The sequence below is a fragment of the Plectropomus leopardus genome, chromosome 2, assembly GCF_008729295.1.
Source record: "Plectropomus leopardus isolate mb chromosome 2, YSFRI_Pleo_2.0, whole genome shotgun sequence".
Lineage (NCBI taxonomy): Eukaryota > Metazoa > Chordata > Actinopteri > Perciformes > Serranidae > Plectropomus > Plectropomus leopardus.
This window is the reverse complement of record NC_056464.1, coordinates 33,096,514-33,116,192: the sequence shown is the minus strand read 5'-3', so window position 1 is coordinate 33,116,192 and position 19,679 is coordinate 33,096,514. Positions and strand designations below refer to the sequence as shown.

Here is a 19,679-nt window from a genome sequence, read left to right as displayed (position 1 = left end):
TCTCTTTTAAGTTCTTTTGCATCTCTTTGTGATCTGTCTGAGTGTATTTGTAGTTATTTTCAGGTCTGTAAGACATATTCATTCTTATTGAGATAATTTTGTGTCTTTTCTCGGTTGTTTTGTGTGTCTTTGCAGTTCTTTGGTCTTTCTTTGTGGTTAATTTTCCAGTTTTTGCAGTTATTTTGTGTCTCTTTGCAGCTCTTTGTGTCTGTTTGTGGCCTTGTCATGTCTCTGGTCATTTTTAGGCTCCTCCTTGTTGGTAATTTGAGTGACATCTTGCAGGTGAAAACAGGATGCCCCTTGACATTTTAAGTCTTTTGCCCTGTGCCTGGTAGACCCGTTCAATAATCCACCTATGCGATTTAGTTGTACAGACGTGTGACTAGATTCATATTGCACCCACTGCCTCAGATTACACTCCTTAACCTATCACAGAAAATATAATGTGACACTGTCTTGCTGATTTGCAGGTGCAAAGCAGCCTCATGGACGATAGATGGCGCTAATAAGACACAAATTCATGTTAGAGTCCTGCTGCTGGTGCAGTCCATGCTTTGAACTATACTATGAAAAAAGCGAAATACTAAATGTGGAGGTTTTATTGCCATACCTACACGCAAATTACTCTAAACATCATTGCAACTTGATGTAATTTATTTTTTCTTATTTTGCCTCTTAATGAGTTTGCAATTATCAACAGCATAGTATTTTGTTTTCGGGTTTTCGTCAACTAAATTTACAACTTGAAAATAAGGAATTTCCAAAAAAAAAAGTGTCAAAAATCTGTCTTTGAGATTTGATTTTCATAATGGGGGCGTGAAGCATACACGTTAACTGTATGTGATTGTAGGTTAGTTGATTAGCCGAGCGAATCCGTAACTCGCCGAGAATTGCCGAATCATCTGTCCTGCCCGGACTGCTGGAAGCGGCCGCAACGCCATGTTGGCGAAGTCTCTCATCTCTGTGAGAAAAAAATGATAGAAAACATACGTGTCGAGAAGAAAAGGTAGATCGCCGAGGGAGGCTGAAGATCGTGGCGACTATTTATTTTTGAAAGAAACGAAACCGAGCCGGATCCGCAGAGGTTCCGGACGGGCGAGGGAGGCTAAACCTCCCACCGTCCCCATGAATAGCACCGCTGATCCGAGCAGCGACTTTCCATGAAAAAAAAGACGTTTGTGTTGCTATTCGAGCTTCGTTATCCCGGTTCGTTAAAGGGATTTGGGGCCTGCTTCAAGAATCTGCTACGCTTGCTCAATGCATGCAAGCTAGGCGTTGTTTGTATCAGTATTTATTAAGGTATTGTTTTTATTTGTTGATTTTTTTGCAATGAGTTTGCCACCGAAAGTGGTCACAAAACCCGCCGCTGTCGCAGTTAGCGGACCTGGAAGTGGCCCCTCTCCGTCGAGCCAACTGCGGGCTACCCTGACCTCCGTGTCTCTGCCGCCGGGAGCCCCAACAGCTCCCCAGCCCGGCGCTGTACCGCCACCTCAGTATCCTTTCACCTGGGTAACATGGAAATTTTCTTATGATATTGTGCATTTATACTCGTATGTGTGACATGAACACGCTGCTGTTTTATTACTGTTTTTAGCAGAGGTTTTGATGCGGTGGGTGATGGTTTCGTTTGGAGGGAGCTGGGAGGGGAGGGGACAATTAGCTAGCTAAGTATGCTAACGTTAGCTTATCAAGCCGGTTGCCAAAGCTAACGGAAATGTTAGTTTGATTTTTGGGAGCTACAGCACTCATACTAGCAACGTTTGCGATTGAACGTAGCTGTCACAGAAACGCAGTGGAGTGCAGTTAATGATAACTGAGGTGACATTATTTGGTGTTGTAAAGCCCCATTAACCGGCAGGCTATCACACCGGTTACCGGCTTTGTTCAGTTAACCGTTGTTGGGCTAGCAAGGTGCGTTAGCTTGTGCCAGCTAAGCTGAGGGTAGCATCTGTGGCTAGCAAGTGCACAAGTCAGTGAATGCGACGTCGCAGAGCAGTAAAGCTTCGCCCATTTTTAGGGTGACGACCTGTGGCTTAATAATGGGGCTCATGTTAGTCTGTACAAAGCTGTGTTTGTGGGAATTTCGTCCCCTTTCCCTTTTCACATGACATTAAAGTGGTGCTGCTGTGCACCTTGACAGGCCTGTCAGTGAGTGCCTGGGCCGGTCAGGATGACAGCACGCATACATTTGCAGTGAGACAGTATCTTGATCATTTTTTGACAGTCAGTAACGTTGTTTGATTTACATGATACGCTTTAAACTATTACACGCTGATTAACTTATTGAAATTTTTATTATGCCACAATAATTGTTTGTGAACTACTTACAGCTGTTAAAGAGATAGTTTAGATTTTTTTGAAGTGTGATTGTATTGGCTGCTTATTTTGAGAAAGTGTAATAAATACAGTAGATGTAAGTTGGCACACCCCCAGTTTGGAGAAGCAGGCTGGAGACTGACATGGAAGCTCAGTGATCTAAAGGGGTAAGCAACAAAACCTATTTTTGTCACCTGAAAAAAAGTCCCTCTTATCTTAAAATAAATATCAGTAATAAAAATGGGGCTTGTGTTAGTCTGTACAAGGCCCTGTTTGTGGGAATTTCGCCCCCCTTCCCTTTTCACATGACATTAAAGTGGTGCTGCTGTGCACCTTGATAGGCCTGTCAATGCCTGGGCTGGTCACGATCACAGCATGTATGTATTTGCAGTGAGACAGTATCTTGATTATTTCTTGACAGTAAGTAACATTGTTTGATTTACATGGTGTGTTTAAAACCATTACAAGCTAATGAACTTGTTGAAATTGGTATTATACTGCAATAATTGTTTGCGAACTCACAGAAACTGCTTACAGTTATTAAAGGGATTGTTTAGATTTTTTCAAGCTGGGTTTTATGGGGTGCTTTTCCAGAGAACGTGTAATACATACAGTAAATGTCAGTCGGCACGCCCCCAGTTTGGCAAAGCAGGATAGAGACTGACATGGAAGCTCAGCGATCTACAACTGTGAAGGGGTCTGCAACAAAATGTATTTTTGTCACCTAAAGAAAATCCCACTTAAAAAAATCAATATCAGTAATAATAATGGGGCGCATATTAGTCTGGACAGTGCCCTGTTTATGGGAATTGCACTTCCTTTCCCTTTTCACTTGACATTAGCTTTGAAAGAGGAGTTAGTGCAGGGCTGGTGAGCTCGCAGGATGACAGCATGTATACTGTAAGTAGCAGTGTGAAAATTGCTTGCTGGTTTCTTGACAGTGCATTACATTAAGTGGGTTTCCATTGACTCTGAAATTGCACAAATTGAAATTGTGATCATAAAATATGCCTAATTTTGGAAAAATTCCCCTTTATCGCAAAAAGGTTTTTAAGATTGCATGAGGTAGAATTTCAGGCAATTCAAAAGCAATATTTTGCAAAAATTTAATGGAAGCATTTTTTCCACTTTTATGAGTCACATGATGCTATGGCTATATGCTTTTTGGTAGGAGCTGGCTCCCTTGGGCATGATGCAGCAGTGTTACAGGAGGTGTTATTGCGTAGCATAAGTCGTCAAAGGTTGAGCAGATTATGTGGAAGATTCGAATCTACAATTCCTCTGAAATCGTGGACTTTCACCTCCCAGAAATCCCTCATACATGGCCGCTCCCACATATAAGTGGTTTGCCTTTCCATTATCCCTCCCATAATGCGTCTATGTCACCTTCGATTGGAAATAATGACAGCTAGTGCGGTGGCTGCAGTAGAAATAAACTTGCTGATGTTCTGAACATCCATCGTCACGCTTGTTGGTATTTTATCGCCCGAGGAGATGGAAACAAAATCATCTCGCAATTGTGTTGTATCGACATTTTGAAAATATCGCTTAATTTTTTATGCAAATCTGTAATGGAAACTCGCCTATTGTTTGATATGAGGGGATTGTTTTAAAGCATTATGAGCTGATCAGACAGTTACAGAAAATAGGGGAACCACTCTCAGATTTGTGAACTGGTCGTCACATATTGTGACTAAAAAGCTAATTGCTGTTTCTTTTTTCTGAACCTCTTCACTGTGCTCCATTTTACTTACTTACTCATGGTCACACATTTTTCTACAACAGTGAAATATTTGGTGTTTGATCATTTTTGCTTGTTTACCATCTGCCTATGAAAACACAATAGTTCTGCCTGTGTACTTCTCTCTCGGTGTATGTCTGATCTTGATTGATAAACCAGTAATGTGTTAGTTAAAAATTACATTTTGAAAGACAACCTGAGGGCTATTTAAAATTTTGAGGTCCGCAAATGTGGTCATTGGACATGACTGCAGCAGACAGTATATTAGATATAGTAGATTTGAGTTGGCATGCTACCATTTTGGAGAAGCAGGCAGGAATGTGACATGGAGGCTAAGCAAGGAACTGCTTTGGAGTAGGGGTTGATAGATGATCGGCGTGGCCAATTACTGGGGACAATATTTGGCATTTTGCCGATTATTTGTGTCAGCGTTTTATTTTAATGATCCCTGATAAAATTAATTATGAAAAAGTGTGCGTATTACACTCAACGGACACCAGGAAAGGTAGTCTACAATATCTGCAAAGAAAGCGTCAGCATGGGAATCCATTTTTATTCAGTTAATTTTTCATTTATATTTTCACTGAACTTTATAAAAACACTGAAGGGAACTTGCTGCATATAATGTTGACAGTTTCGGTTTTTATTAAACATTTGCTAAAGGCATTTAAACGCTGTTTTGTATTGGAGTTTGATATGTTCCAAATCCAAGATTTCAACAGAAATATTTTCATTTTTATTGTGAAATGCATATTGCTTCCAAATATTGGTTATCAGTTGAAGTAAGTAGTAATAATCTGAATCAGTATCAGCCCTGAAAAACTGTGGAGGGGTCAGCTACAAAATGCATTTGAGCCACCTAAAAAAAGTCCCACCTAAAAAAAAAAATCAGTATACTTAAACTGATAATGATTTTTTTTTTAGTCGGCTAAAATGCATTTTGCTGCTGCCCCGTCCACAGCAGTACATTCCTCAGCTTCGGTGTCCAAATTCAGTCTGCTTCTCCAAAAAGGGGGCGTGCCGAATGACATCCATATGGAGTATATGACATGCCATATATATAAGTATCTCATACAGACCCACTTCAAAAAATCCGAACTATCCTTTAAAGTTCAGTCTGTTAGTACTGTCATGGGTTTACAGTGTCATTGCCCCAAAACGCACCTTTACCTTCAGGTTTACACAGTGAAGCACCAGTGCTGCTCTACCCTACTTTTGATGGAGTGAAGTCACTGTGGTTATGTCACCTCCTGTTTTATTTACAGCATGGTGGCAGTAGTGTGAGACAGAGGATTAGGTTGACGTCTCCTGCCTGCCAGTTACACAGAGATGTGTCTTTTGTGATCTGACAGCCTCTGTTGTGCTTTGGCTTTGGGGTGTGATGTCTCAACCTGATTTCCTGCCACCCACGATCACAGCCCTCCATGTGTTTCTGACATCTGTACTGGGCAGTAAGACGCCGGTAATGGCAGGTGGCGGTGTGAAGCCCTGTCTTGCGTACAGTTTGTTGTGATGTTTTTGAGTTGTTTGCGAGTTAGATGAGCCGCTGAAACACAACACAAAGGATAATGGTCTCTTTATTCATAGTGTCATGCCCTCTTCTGACTCTCCAGGCTTTTGAAATTTGCTTAACCTACTTTTAGCTGTATGATCTGAAGCGCTTACCAGATGAGTACAGAACTAAACCCTCTTCATTTACTGAACTGATGTCTTGTTTTAGGGAGAGACATTCATAAAGATGGTAAATATTTGTCTTTTTATTGTTTTATGTGAATTTCTTTGTTTGTTGCCTAGCTTGGTTTCAACGCTGAATGAAGTGATCTGTCGGATTTTGTTCAACAATATGAAATTTTTGACTCCTCTTGATAAAGTTGTGGTTATTGAACCACAATTGACCCTAAATGTACACTGACAATCCTGTGACAGCCTTCAGTCAATAATCATCAGAGGCCCCGTGATACAATATTATAACAGTACTTAAGTCACGATACAATATTATTGCAGTTTTAAATGTGTTGCTTTTTGCTGAGCAATGTGATAACATAAATTGAATTGAGTATAATTTATTTAAAACATTATGAAAGTCATGATAATAAATAAAATACTATTCACATAAAAATCAGTGACTAAAATAATAGCAATATTGCAGTTTAATAATTTTTTTCAACTTCTAAATATGTCCCCAAAAACCAACTTTGTCAACATCTGATTTATCTAAAAAAAAATCATTTTTATTATAACGAAGTGTATCTAATGGATTGAAAAAGCAATTTATTGTATTATTTTATTTGGCTGCCAAAAGATTAATTTGTATTTGTAATAATAATATTTTATATAATTAAAAAATAGATACTTCGAATCTGTGCATCGTCATGATATTGGCACGCAAACATATAGTAATACTATGCTGTGTCGTTTTTGTTTTTTTTTTCTTTCTGTCAGACAGCCATATGCCATAAGAGCTGGTTACTTCAATTCTTTTTGTTATAGTTGTTTTTAATGGCATTAAGAGATTAGTTTGTCCAGCTTTTAACTACAGTTTGACAGATTGTATTCAGTGATTGCAGTGTAATATCCTTAATACAATTCAATTGAATCCAGAACATCCTATGCAAAGTGTAATTTTCTGTCCCTAGCTGCATCCAAATGTGTTTTTTTGAGGCAAATACACTTGCAAGTACACCAACGCCATACCAGTTTATTAGGTTCACTTAGCTCATGTACCTTTAATTCAATCTAATTCAACAGCCGTGCAACCAAACCTACTTTTACAAAGTTAACCATATTAGCTTTGTTGTTGGTAGAGGTATTTTTCCAACTATCTGGTCATTTCAGAGATTGTAGATTCTGTTGAATTTAATTGGATTATATTAAATGTTCAACACTAGAAAGTCTTTCCCTATAATAAAAAAGTATGACTTTTTTCTTGCATTACATAACCATCTGTGAAGTAGGTGGGAGTTAACAGAAAGGATAAATTGTTCTGTCATCTAAAGAGAGTGAGTTTGCAGGAATATGAAGCTACTTTGTCCTTGTACCTGTGCAATTCCCAAGGTCCCCCAGATGGACCCCGATTCAGACAGCACTACATTTGATTTTCATGTCTACATGAAAACAAACCCTCTTGAGTGTCGCCACTTGTCTGACCTCTCACTCTCTCCAGACCTCTGAGGTCAGGAGTGTGGGAGCATGTTACGCTCCGTCTGGCCTGGGTTCCTGATGTATGGGAATTCCCACTTGGAAGGATGTCGGCGTGTGTGTTTGAGATGCACAGGGGTGCAGAGAAGCAGGGTGGGGAGACATGTATGTGTGTGCAGTGCTCGGGATGGGAGGGGGGCAGTTTGTTTCTGTTCCTGGTTGCCAGAGAAACACCCAGCGCATGCGTCTGCTGCTGCACTTGTCAGACAATGGCAGCGCTGCTTAGCATTCAGAGCGAGAGGCCAAGGTGGCGCTTCCCACCATCTGCCAACAAAGACCCAGGTCACCCAGCCTGCCTCAGCCCTCCCTCATTTCCTTCCATCCCCCCACAGCTCACCTCACCCCACTGCAGGCCCAGCTGAGAAAACTGAGGGCTTCTCCCCATTTCCCCCCTGCTCATCTCCCCGGGCACCTCCTCCAACCCCTCGCCTTTCATGGTACAACACTTTCATCTCCTTTTTCTCTCTCACAAAACTTTCAATTCTTCGTCCCCCTGGCGTGTTTCTGTTTGGACAAAATGATGACAGCGTTTGCCAATAAAGAGCAGTGAAATGTAATACAACCTGTTAGCCAGACACGCAGTCACAGCCAATTTTGACACAGCTACGTCATGTATGTACCCAGCTGGTGGGTCACACAGCACCATGGTCCTGTATTTTAGGACAGGTGTGTGCAGCCTGCATGAGAAGATATCCTCATGAGCATACTCACTGTGGGATGTTATAAATAAACTGCTGAGTTGTTATGAGCCAGCATGCAGGACTGTTCTTTCCAGAGAGGGAGTGGCCTGTTGAAGAAGACATTCTGCACTCTGTCACAGCTCTCCCAGTGTTTTAATCTGAAGTGACATTTGCACGTCATTACTGATGTTTGTTTGTTTTTTCTCTGTCTTGAATCAACACCTTTATTTTTTCTGGAAAAAGCTTTTCAGATACAACCAATAATTGTTGCATTTTCTGATAATACTAACATTGCTTTCAACTGTTCTTACAATGCCTAGTGTCTACTGTGAACTCTGTGTTTGGAGATCCTTTCCACCCACACGGTGATGCTTTAAGGTCGATGGTGGAGAACGTTCACGTCCACTTGTCAGCAAGTAGTGCTACAACAGTTGCCAATACAGTGTTAATGTTTGTGTCAGAGCAAGAGATTGTGCTTCGCCTTAAAAATATACAAATGCAGTATTGCATGTACTGTACTGAATACACGGCAGCCAAATTATTGTGTAATTTGTGTCCATTTGAGCAGAGTTTTGATGACCAGTGCTAATTCAGGGAGCCCGCCAATGATTGACGGCTGCACAGGAAAAGTGCAGTTGCAAATAATCCTAATGGCATAAGCATTGAGGTGCTTGTGAGTACTTGTGAGGTGCTACAAGTTGTGGGCGACATCCACCGTGCTTGAGTAAGAGAAAGTGACAGAGAAAGGCGAGGAGAAGGTGGACTATTGCACAACAGTGTTATTAATAACTTACTTGGGATGCCACTTTGTCATTTTTTGATTGTCTGTTGGAACTTTTGATATTTATACCAGTGAATAAAAACATTCATCAGCCCAGCAGATATAAGCGTATATATGTAGATCAGTGACGGTGGCAAATCTTTGAGGCAATGATGGTGACCAACTTGGTTGTGATTGTTCCACATTGACAGACGCTTGTTGGGAGTTTCGCTATAATGCAGTTTCCAAGGAGTGTATTATATGCAAGTATTGAAAGTGAAAGTACTGAAATGGACTGGGGATAAAATATAATGAATATTGTTAGTATTAGCTATTAATTTCAATTCTCTGTTGTTGCACATTCAGAAGTTTTTATGCAAAATAGAATGAGAAAAAAATAACGTTTCCTGGAGAAACATGCCTTCAGGAAGTAACTGGGTATTGTTTGATTATATCATCCTGGGTCCGTTATCATTTTTCAGGATAGTTGTACTAAAGGTTTGGTATCAGTATTCAATACCTCTTAAGGTATCAACCGAAATAACCAAGTACCAAGTAGCATCTAAATTTCTCTGGTAAAGCCATGCATGCATGGGATCCTTTTTGTACATGTTTTTCTTTTAAATGCAATGTGTGATTGGCCCACTACTGCAGCAGCTACATCCCATACAGTCTGTGGTGTGGTGAAGTAGAGCGATGTGTATTTGATGGAATTAACAGATCAATGTGCAGAGAGGGAACCAAAACTCTTGAAAATATGGCTTTACTGCACACCAGGTGTCTGGTGGGATTTTACGCTTCTAAATGCTTCAATTCACGTGATTGGATGAATTAGGGGGGAAAAAGGCTCCATATTAAGTATTGTATTAGTATCACTTTAGGGGTACTGGTATCATGATTTTTTTGAACAATATCCAGCCTTAGTGGTACTGCTGGCTAAGTCCAGTGATGTTGCTGTTTTAAACGTGAGCCAGTAAGTGGGCGATAATGGATTTCTGGCCACTGTTTCTGACTACTGGTCAGTGTTTGATTCTGCCGTGGGGTCATCTGAATCACACAAAGTCACCAAACTGCATTTTTTAAAAATATTTTCTCTAGTTTCACAGAAGAAAGCTGTCACTGCAAAAAAAGGACATGGTGTCATCCTCTGATTAAATAACAGGAAGTATTTTTCACATTTTTTAAAGCACCATGGCCCCTTTTCAGAGACATTCAACAAACCCTGCAGTGCTTGATTGTTTATTTAGACCATAATTTGGAGGAATGATATGAGCAAACCGGGCCGACACAGATTCTAAAATATTAAGACCAACTTTCTGATGATCCGTACAAGTTGTGTCAGGCTTTAAAGATATTCATCTTCTCCATGACATCTTTATTTCTTTATCATGAGGAAATTGCTTTTAGACATTGAGACCCAAAGTAAATGGCAACTTGAATGTAGTTTTATCCATTCAATAGTGAAGGAACATCCAATACATCTTTATCTATCTAGACCGAAAGAGGTATTTTGTTATTTATTTAGATATTGTCTGTATTCACCTACTTTAAAATGCAGACTGACCGCCTGTCCACAAATTTTAAAACCATATGTGATGTGCGCTTCAGGAGTCCAGGACCATTGCTGTTAAAGATTTGGGTTATTAGTGTTGAAATACCAACATACCACCTATCGTTCATACTGTAGTGAAAGAGCAGTCTCAGCAACAGCAGGCAGGGTGTGTGTGCGTTTTTGTCTTTGTGTGTGTGTGTGTGTGTGTGTGTGTGTGTGTATGTGTGCGTGCGCGCACATAAGAGTGGCCAGTGGGCCAGCAGGGAGAAGGAGGGTTTGTGTCTGCACCATCTGGGCCGTCTCCACTCACTTCCTGTGCCTCCACTCTGAACCCACTGCACCGAGATTTCCAGGTAGCTTGTGTCATTCAAAGGAAGCGTGGTATTTTTAAATGTATGCCATATTTATGTCACACAAGCCTCTTTTTTTTCCTGCTGTGGCAAAGAAATTGCCTATGTGTTATTTCATGGCAATGCAAACATCACTGTTTGCTTTAGGTGATATTTGTCTACAGAGCTGCTAAGTCAGCACAAACAGAGCTCACCTCTCACTCTGACAAACCTTCTCTTGCCTCTTTTTCTTGGATAATTTATGTGACTCACTCAGTCGTGAGGTTATTAAAGGGACAGTTTAGCCCAAAATGAAAAATACATGTTTTCCTTTTTACCTGTAGTGCTATTTATTAATCTGGACTGTTTTGGTGTAAGTTGTGTTGGAGATGTCCGCCTTTGCTTGAATATAATAGAACTATATGGTGAACTTAATTGCATGTTTAAATTTATTTTTGGCAAAATGAGATGAGCTCTTATGATCTAATGTTACAAATCTTTTAACCTACTACTGAAGATTATAGTATTTTTGCTTGGGGTTGACTAATGTTGGTTTTTCATCGCCAATACCGATAATTAATACCTGTTGAGACCGAAAACTTCTAGATCTGGCAATAATGTACATTTACAATAAATATGAAAATATTTCCGTCAAACTTTGGAATATAACAAACTCCAACACAAAACTTTGTGTAAATGCCTTTAGCAAATGTTTAATCAAAACTGAAACTTTTAACATCATATACAGCAAGTTCGCTGCAACTTCTTTTTATATAAAGTTCATTTAAAATTTCAATTGAAAAAAATTAGAAAATAATAATAACTTTCGGAGGTTTTAGAAAGTAAAAGTTCCTCCGATGCTGACGCTTTATTTGCATTTAATGGTTTGCCTTTCCTGGTGTTAGTTTAAGTGTAATGTGGACACTTTTTCATTAATTAATGTGATCAGTGATCATGAAATAAAATGCCCATGCACATAGTTGGCAAAATGCCAAATATCAGCTTCAGTAATTAGGCCGGGCCCATAATCTGTTGACCCCTAATTTTTTGTTCTGTGCTTGTACTTACCTGTTGGCAACATAAAGATCAACTTATCTAATTCTAAAAGCCATATTCTTACATAAAACCTACGTCTGCACAGACCATACGACTTACCTTTGTACTTTGCTGCAATGCTTGAATAAGAATAAGATGATTTGTCCAGAAAAAGACCTTGAAGGTCATCACATTTTAGTAAACCTGTAGACACCGTGGATACAGTTGGCAGGTGTTGGAGCCACATATTTGATTTAATAATTCACAGAATATTTTGATTTTATTCAGCAAATTAACATCAAGTAAAGCAAAGCAAAGCATGAATGAATATGAATAATATAAATATATATTGTGCTATGTATTATGTGTTATCATTATCTTGGATTATCAATTATAATTTGATTGATAACTGTTGCATATTGGATGCTGGAGTGATACTGATGTGTTGATTCTCAGTGGCTGACTGCAGCACCTGCTCTGTATGAGATGAGGCCCTTTGTGTGACCGAGAGCTCTCAAGTCACAGGTGTGCAGCCATACAGTTTTAGACCGCGCTGATTCATTTTGACTTATGATAAATGACCTGCTGTTTATGTTGTCAACAGGCTGCCCTACGCTCTTCTCTGGTAAGGCTGCTGTATTTTGAAAATATTAAAAATGAACCCCTGAAACAAGACAAGAAGTTTTAATCTTATTGGATAGCGCTTTGGTGCGTCGGACCTGGACGTATGTACTTGGGAGCTGCAAGAGAAAACATAAGCACATTTAAATTTTGAAAAAGGATTGCTCTTTTAGTAGGTGTGGGTCGGTAGAAAGAAAATAGTTCTGAATTAAACCGCTCACAACAAGGTTTTTGGATTATCTTGAGGAGCTGGGTCATGATTTATGGAAAGAGACATTGCTGTTGAGTTATTTTAAATACATATTTTTGGGGCACTTGCAGCACCACAATGCCATCTAGTTCAAGAGAAGGCAGACATCTCTATGGAAGATATTTTCAGCTCTTCGCAACTCGTACTAAAATACTCTTGACTGATAAATAGAACTAAAAGTAAGAGGAAAGTATGTATTTCTGATTTGGGGGTTAACTGTTCCTTTAAATATGCAGCAGTGATTCATTAATTTAATCTGTGATAGCAGATTGCAGTTTATTGAGCTGTATCATCCTCCTAATCACACCCCTGCTATTGTGTACGGCTGAATTTCCTCCTGTCTTTCCCTTTCTCTCCCCCTCACACACACTCACTCAGCACATTAGTGGCTTTACAGTAAGCTAATGATGAAGCAGGAGCCACAGCAGCTTTTCCCTCCTAAATGAGGCTTACAGGTCACTGTATGGTCAGAGGACACGGAGGAGTGGCTGAAGCTACTTTATGATCTCCTCAGATAAGAAGAGGCAGCATGGGCTGGTTTTAGGCTGTGGTGGCAGACTTGATTTAGTCCTAGTTTTTACTTTGCATTCACACAGAACCCGGTTTAAAACACGAGCTCTTCTTGTGGACATGTGATCACGGTGTCCTAAGTAATCTGTTTTCTTTAAAACGTCCTTTCAGTTTGAATAGCTGGTGTCCTTGAGGTGAAGTTCATTTATATGTACCCTCAATCCTCCTCCATCTGAGCCCTGCATTTCCTCTCAGCAAGGGTCAAGTGTGATTCTCACCATTGGTGTAATTTTGGTTGTTGCAGGTAATTTTTCAGCCACACTGGTGCTCTCATTCCCTGAGGCAGTATCCCTGTTGTAAGTCTTTAAGTTGACATTGTGCTTGCCCTCTCTCCTCAAGCAGAAAATTAATGGAGATCAAACTAATGACTAGTATCTAATTAGTGCGGCCAGCCACTTTCATGGTTGTGCCTGATACATGCAGAACAGCTTGACTGAAAAGTGTCCCTGCTTCCATCTGGTTACCTGGCCACCCACATGGAGGGCTTGACATAAGTGATGTTTTACCTCAGGACATTTTGTTTTCTCAGTGGGATCACCTGGATGTGACTGTGCATGAATATCAGAGCGCTGGAATATTTTTACCAACAGCGCTCGATCTTGAAACTGCAAATATAACTGAAGAAATCGAAATGAAGTGCTTAAAAGTGCATGATATTGCGAGCATGAATTGTTGGAGAACCAACAGAGATTAGTAGCTAAAAGTTGAAAATTTTTTTTTCTATCAAAGTAAGATTTTGTTGCAGATTGTCTGAAGCAAACACCCTTTTATGCACAGAAGCAGAATCACTTTGCAAGTTGTCCTGAGGGAAAACAAAACTGGATCAGTTTGTCAAATAAATTGCTGTGTTGCTTAAACATACATTTACTTAAGAACTTATTTTATCTTCATTATTGCCTTTTATTTTCTCCCAAAACATGATATGAAAAACTCTTCCAGCTGCATGCACGACCATAGAAATACAGTGGAATGAGAGTAGAAAGTGGTACAGTGTTGGAGCAGGGGCCTGGTCATTCATATGAAAGTTGTTCAGTGGCGCATGAAGCCAAAAAAGTCACCTGTGTATTTCACATTATTGGCCCCATAGAGCAGGCGCACTAGAGACTTCCGCCAGCTGAGTTGCTTACTTCTAGTTTAGCAATTCATTAACTTGAAAATGGATAAAATAATTGAATCTTGCAGCTCTTCTACACTTTCAAAATGTAATCAGACTGAACAGATCGAATCCCAATAGTGAAATGAGTCATTTCATGAGTTTTGTGATGCTGATTTGCTGATTTATCATTGCCAATTTAAGTCTGTTGGAAATAGTCATTTGGGCCGTATGGCATAGTGAGGGACCAGGAAGTTGTAGCTTTGATCACTATGTCACATTGGCTGCAAAGTCCAGCACTCCTCTTTGGGGCCTGGTTGTAGCGGGCTAATTTCCATATGAACCAGCATGTGGCAAGTTGCAAAACCATGGATGTATAAAGAGAAATGGATACAGTGCCGGAGGCTGGGCCTGTTCACTCCTATGAAAGTTGCTTAGTGGCGCATTAAAAAAGTTAGCTTCTCTGGGTGTAAAATTAGTCTGATTTTCACACCATTGGGCCCACGGAGCAAATGCAATAGAGACTTCGCAGGCTGAGCGGCTGTTAACTTTTTAATCGTGTGGCTCTTGTAGACTTACTGGACCAAACTTGTCAAATCCCAATAGTGAAATTAGTTATTTCACGGGGGGTGGGGACTGTGAGGCTCAAAATATTGTATCCACTGACTTACGGACGTCTCTTTCCCAAAGTTTAGACTATGGAAAACAAGTCTTTTTAGGCCTAATGTTGTCAAATGAGTGATGTGGAAATTGTAGTTACTCGGTTTGGCAAAGTCTGGTGACCTCCTGGGGACCCGCTCGAAACTCACTGAGGTTAGGTTTTGCAGGGGCATTCAAACAAACAGTGGAGTAGTATACAGCATGGAGAAGAGCTTTTTGTGCACTGTCTCCGTTACCTTGCTGCTAGAAAGGAGCAAAGGATTGCTTCATGTATTTGCTTCGTATTTTTATTGATAAGTTATCAAATTCTATAAATGAAATGATCTTATATCACAAACAAGCTAACTTTTTCATCTCTACAAGACAGTGAGTAAAAGTGAGAGATAAAGTGAGTTCTCAAACTCACTTTAAAGCGTCACTTACATGTGTTGTCACCATAATTTAACAGAAGTTGCCTTTTTCTTTTGAACTCACACAATGATCACAGCAAACAGTCTGTTCTGCTCTCGTTCTGTTTCTATGAATTTTATTTCTATTCTGACAGTTTGTCTGCTAGTTTGTGGCGTGACAACATTAAGCTGTGACTTCAGGTGTTTACCTTCTGAGCTAACAGAAACCTGGATGCTGGCTTTAAGCCATTTAAATAATCTCTTAATATTACAATTTGGCTGCAGTTGTTAGAAGATCAGGTCTGCCAAAATCCTCGGGAGAGTTACGTATCTCATCTTACCTGATATTTTTTGCCTTTCCTGCTCTTGTTGCTGTTGACAACAGCCCCTGACCTCCAGGTGGATTTGCTCACTTTGCTCCAGCAGGTTGAACCCTGACTTCACCTGTGCACATTAACAGTTGTTAACAGTCCCGACAAACTTGCCAAACAGCCGCCATGAAGCGCAGAGCGATCAGGTTGCTTCTGTGTTGAGCGCTCCCTGACTTGAGTGTCGTTCTCTGTCCGTCACCCACCACGCCTGGGTCAAAAAGTTATTTATTATTACTATTCATTTTCTCACCTGCTTTACGGCGCCACATTTATGCTTTTCAGATCATTACAGGCAATCAGCAAAATCACTGGAAAAATGTATTCAACTTTCAGAGGATTTTATTTTTCAGTCTCTCTGGTAATTGCACTGTTTGCTAAGATGTCTCCAGTCTGATGCTTTTTGCACGTCAAAACAAAAGATAAAAACTATAAACACTGTGTTGCCCACAGCACAGTATTATTTTGTGCTCCTCCTCACCCAAACTGTCATGTCAGTGTGAAGAGACTGAGCCTCTAATTACTCCTAATTTCTGTGTGTATGTGTATTTTTACTGTGTATGTGTTCGGTTGGGGGGGGGGATGTTGTTTTTCCAAATTCCCAAGCAATGAAACAGATAATGCTTCCTGCTGCGCTTCAGCTTTTTGAATCTCAGCCCTCTTTTAAAATGATTCTTCTCTCCCCTTATCTCCCTCTCTCTCTCTTGTGTTTTTGGTTTCGAGTAGCGGTGCTGGCAGGGGGCCAAGAGAGATGACGGCCCCTGCAGGCAATAGAAGAGTAAACTGGCTTAAAGGGCCAGTTTACGCCATCAGAACAGCTTGTCAGATGGCCTGATAGCTTTGGAAAAACCTTACCTCCCTCCTGACACACACCTTTCTGACATCCCATTAGCAGGCGACCATTCCTGTAACTTTCCGAAACCTGCGATCCGACATCGACACCCGCTTCTCAGCCTGATTGGCCAGCTGCGCTGAGGTTAGAAACTATGCTGGGTTTAAACTGATCTCAGCGCTCCTTTTTTTTCATTTGTTACACAACTATTTGTGGCACTTTTCATGTGCACAGCTGAGAGCAACAACATCAGTTTCTCTCTTGGAGAGGCTGTCTGAACATCTGAGTTGATATCCCAATTTCTAAACAATATTGCATCTCCCTTTTCTCTCTGAAAGCCAGTATTTTTTTACCTCTCCTTTGAGTGTAGTTGTTTTGAACAACAATAAACACTTTTGACACACGTCGCGGTCGCACAACACGTCATGCCTCTTTTCCAGCATAACCCGGCCCTCTGGGGGTAAGGGAGGCGTGCTTTGCGTTAAAAGGAAGAAAGCCAGACGTTCGGTTTCCCTTAAACCATGTGACCGTGTCTGTGTGTGTGTGCGCGTGTGTGAGAGACTGTGTCACAGACAACTGCCTGAGCAGGTTAACCACAGGGCTTCCCTCTTCTATGTGTCTGTTACACATTCCCTCTTTTGTCTACTCCGACATCAGAGTGATGTCTCCAGAGTTAGTCTCATTATTACACGTTTCAAAAGTTATCTTCTATTTAAACAGAGCCGAAAGCACAGAGAAAGCCCCGAGTGTTATAGGTGTTGTGACAAGAGGTTTTTCTTTGACCTACTATTTCTCCTTAAGCATAAGGAAAAGTGAATTGATATTAGCTGAAGTTTTGCTGTTCTTTGTAGTTATCTAATCTCCTGCTGCGCCCCTTGCCTGAAGTGGTCCAGAAATCCATTTCAGATTTTCCCTTTAACACTTGCAAAATGGTGAAGGTACACAGTGTACTCTCAGAGATGGGGCATTTTGGGCGGGGTAGGGTGGTTTGGGGGATCCTAGAAATCAAGCTACAGAGCCATTGGTGCTCGAGGAAAGCCCATTGGATCTGAATCAGCTGAATGTATTGCAGAAAAACACAGAATTGTAGAAGGAAGTAATCACAGCAGAGTGTTTGCAAAATAGGAAACTTACACCCTAAATCAAGTCTCTTCTCGTGATTTAGTCAGCAATATTTAGACTGAACACTGTCTCTTCTATAAATATATAACAGGAATCTTACCTGATGAGCTGAACCCTTATTTAGCATTAAACTTGTTTTTTGGTCTCCAGTGGATTTTTTCCTTAATGCACCTCTCTCCAGAATCCCACGGGTTCAGCCATCACTGGACGACCGAATCTTCCCCACACAGCCTGGAGTCGCTGCCGTCTACAGCGTGAGTCACATGCCCCTGTCTCACACACACATCCAACTGTATGCTGCAGTGCATGTACAGAAAATACACACTTCAGATACAGAATACACACACATAAGACTCATATCTACATTACAGTCTGTATGTAGTTGCATGCACTTTGACTGTACCAAAAGTACAGTTGCCAGTTTATTAGGTACACCTGGCTAAAACTACTGCTTTCTTAATGCAACACAGCCCTAATGAAGGTTGCGATGTTTAAACTGTTCAATAGAGGTGTTGATTTAATTTTATGGTAATTTTTGGAGGTTGTCATTGATCTTGGAGCCATTGCATCTTTCCGAGAGGTGTTTCTAATGTTCAGTCTACCTTTTTTATATAAATAGAATAGACAAAATATTAGAAACTTCTCTCGGAAAAAAAATATTATAACCTTTATAATTATGCTGTTAGGTAGGCTTCAAGCCACCCCCAAAAACATCAACCTATGATTCTTTTGCTGTTTTTGACATGACCACAGAGTGCCACAGACACTGCTGTTTTTTTAAAGCAGAGTGCCCATCTGAAGTTCAGTGCAGGAGAAACGCACCAGTTTCCTCCTAAGAACATTGTAACCTTTATGAAGGTAAGATTTATTGCATTTGTTTTCACGTGTAAACCCCCCTTCAAGTGTACTTGATGAACTGGCAACTTAATGTGTGTTGAGTTTGAATATGTCTTTGCGGTTTGATGCCATGCAACATGACAGTGCCTGTGAAACTACTCACCGCTCCTTATGATTTTTAAAATTGTGTCAGATTTATTGGAAATACTCTATTTTTAAAAAGTTAACAAATCTATGCAGGAGGTTGAATAGCTTTTAATGGCACTGTAAACATTTGCATTGCAATGTGTTTATTTTTTTAAAGGTCCATTGTGTAGGACCTAGGGAAATATATTGGCAGAATTGGAATGTAGTAGAAAAAGTTTGTTTTTTTTTTCAAAATCATTGTGTTTTCGTTACCTTAGAATAACAAGTATCTACACTGGGAGCCGCTCTTTGTCCATGGAGGGTTACGCTAAGCGTTATGTTTATACAGTAGACCAGAACGGGCAAACCGAACATTGGCTCTAGATGGGGCCACAGCAGCTCCTCTGTGATGAGCAGCATTATTATCACTTTATTGCTTTAAATCATCAGCTCTGTTTTGGAGAGGAAGAAACACCTGCTGGTATTTCGGCTGTCTGTATCTTAAGATATCCAAAAAATGAATTGAGCAGAAATTATCAGGTGCGGGGCGAGCGGCCCGTCTCCAATGAGCTTAACAGCATCAGAGTAACTAATCTATTTTTCTATACATTTTTTTTTTATTTAGTGTTTCTTTTTTTCGTATGTTACTGCAGTATTACTATTTGGGGTCCAGTTGCAACTAAATTTCGTTCTATGTGCACTGTTGTGTATAGTTGGAATGACAATAAAGTCGATCCAAGTCTTTTTAAGTAAAACAGCATTATTCAGTTTTTTTACCGGTTTAAATCACTGGGACTATTTGTCTGAAGAGACCTCTGTGGATAATTTGGCTCCAGTAAAAAACCTCCTAAACACTGAAGGAATTCTAACTTGTAGAAGTTTTCAGCTGTTTGCAATCTGCAGTCCTCACCGTTAGATGCCACTAAATTTCCCTAAATCCTACACACTGCTTCTTTAATTACATAAAGAAGAGCGCATGCTTGTAGGACATAATGCTGTGATCTGACTGCTGTGGAAATGTGTCACCTCAGGGGACCTTTGCCATTCACTGTCTCCTCCAGGAGTTAATTAACATTTCCTGTATCTGATCTTTGTCATAATATTCACATAATTCTTGTATTTATTTGAACCTACTCGGGGCATCTGCATGTGAGCCAGGGGCTTTTGGAAAACTATTAGATTTGGACAAAAAAAATCACT

General features: G+C 40.2%; 1 protein-coding gene across 9 annotated transcripts in view; it reads left to right on the top strand.

Annotated features, from left to right (window-relative positions):
• The first annotated feature begins 908 nt into the window (after positions 1–908).
• Positions 909–19,679, top strand: part of eif4g3a (eukaryotic translation initiation factor 4 gamma, 3a) — a 79,158-nt gene continuing 60,387 nt past the window's right edge. For 8 of the 9 annotated variants that reach the window (XR_006106939.1, XM_042509292.1, XM_042509276.1 and 5 more), the window contains exons 1-2: positions 909–1,493; positions 17,698–17,770. Coding sequence is in view for 8 of the 9 variants with exons in the window: in XM_042509292.1 (XP_042365226.1) it covers positions 1,330–1,493; positions 17,698–17,770 (237 nt within the window). In the remaining variant the exon portion in view is untranslated. Of the gene's footprint in view, positions 1,510–17,697; positions 17,771–19,679 lie in introns of all 9 variants that reach the window. The other variant, XM_042509285.1, reaches the window with a different exon arrangement.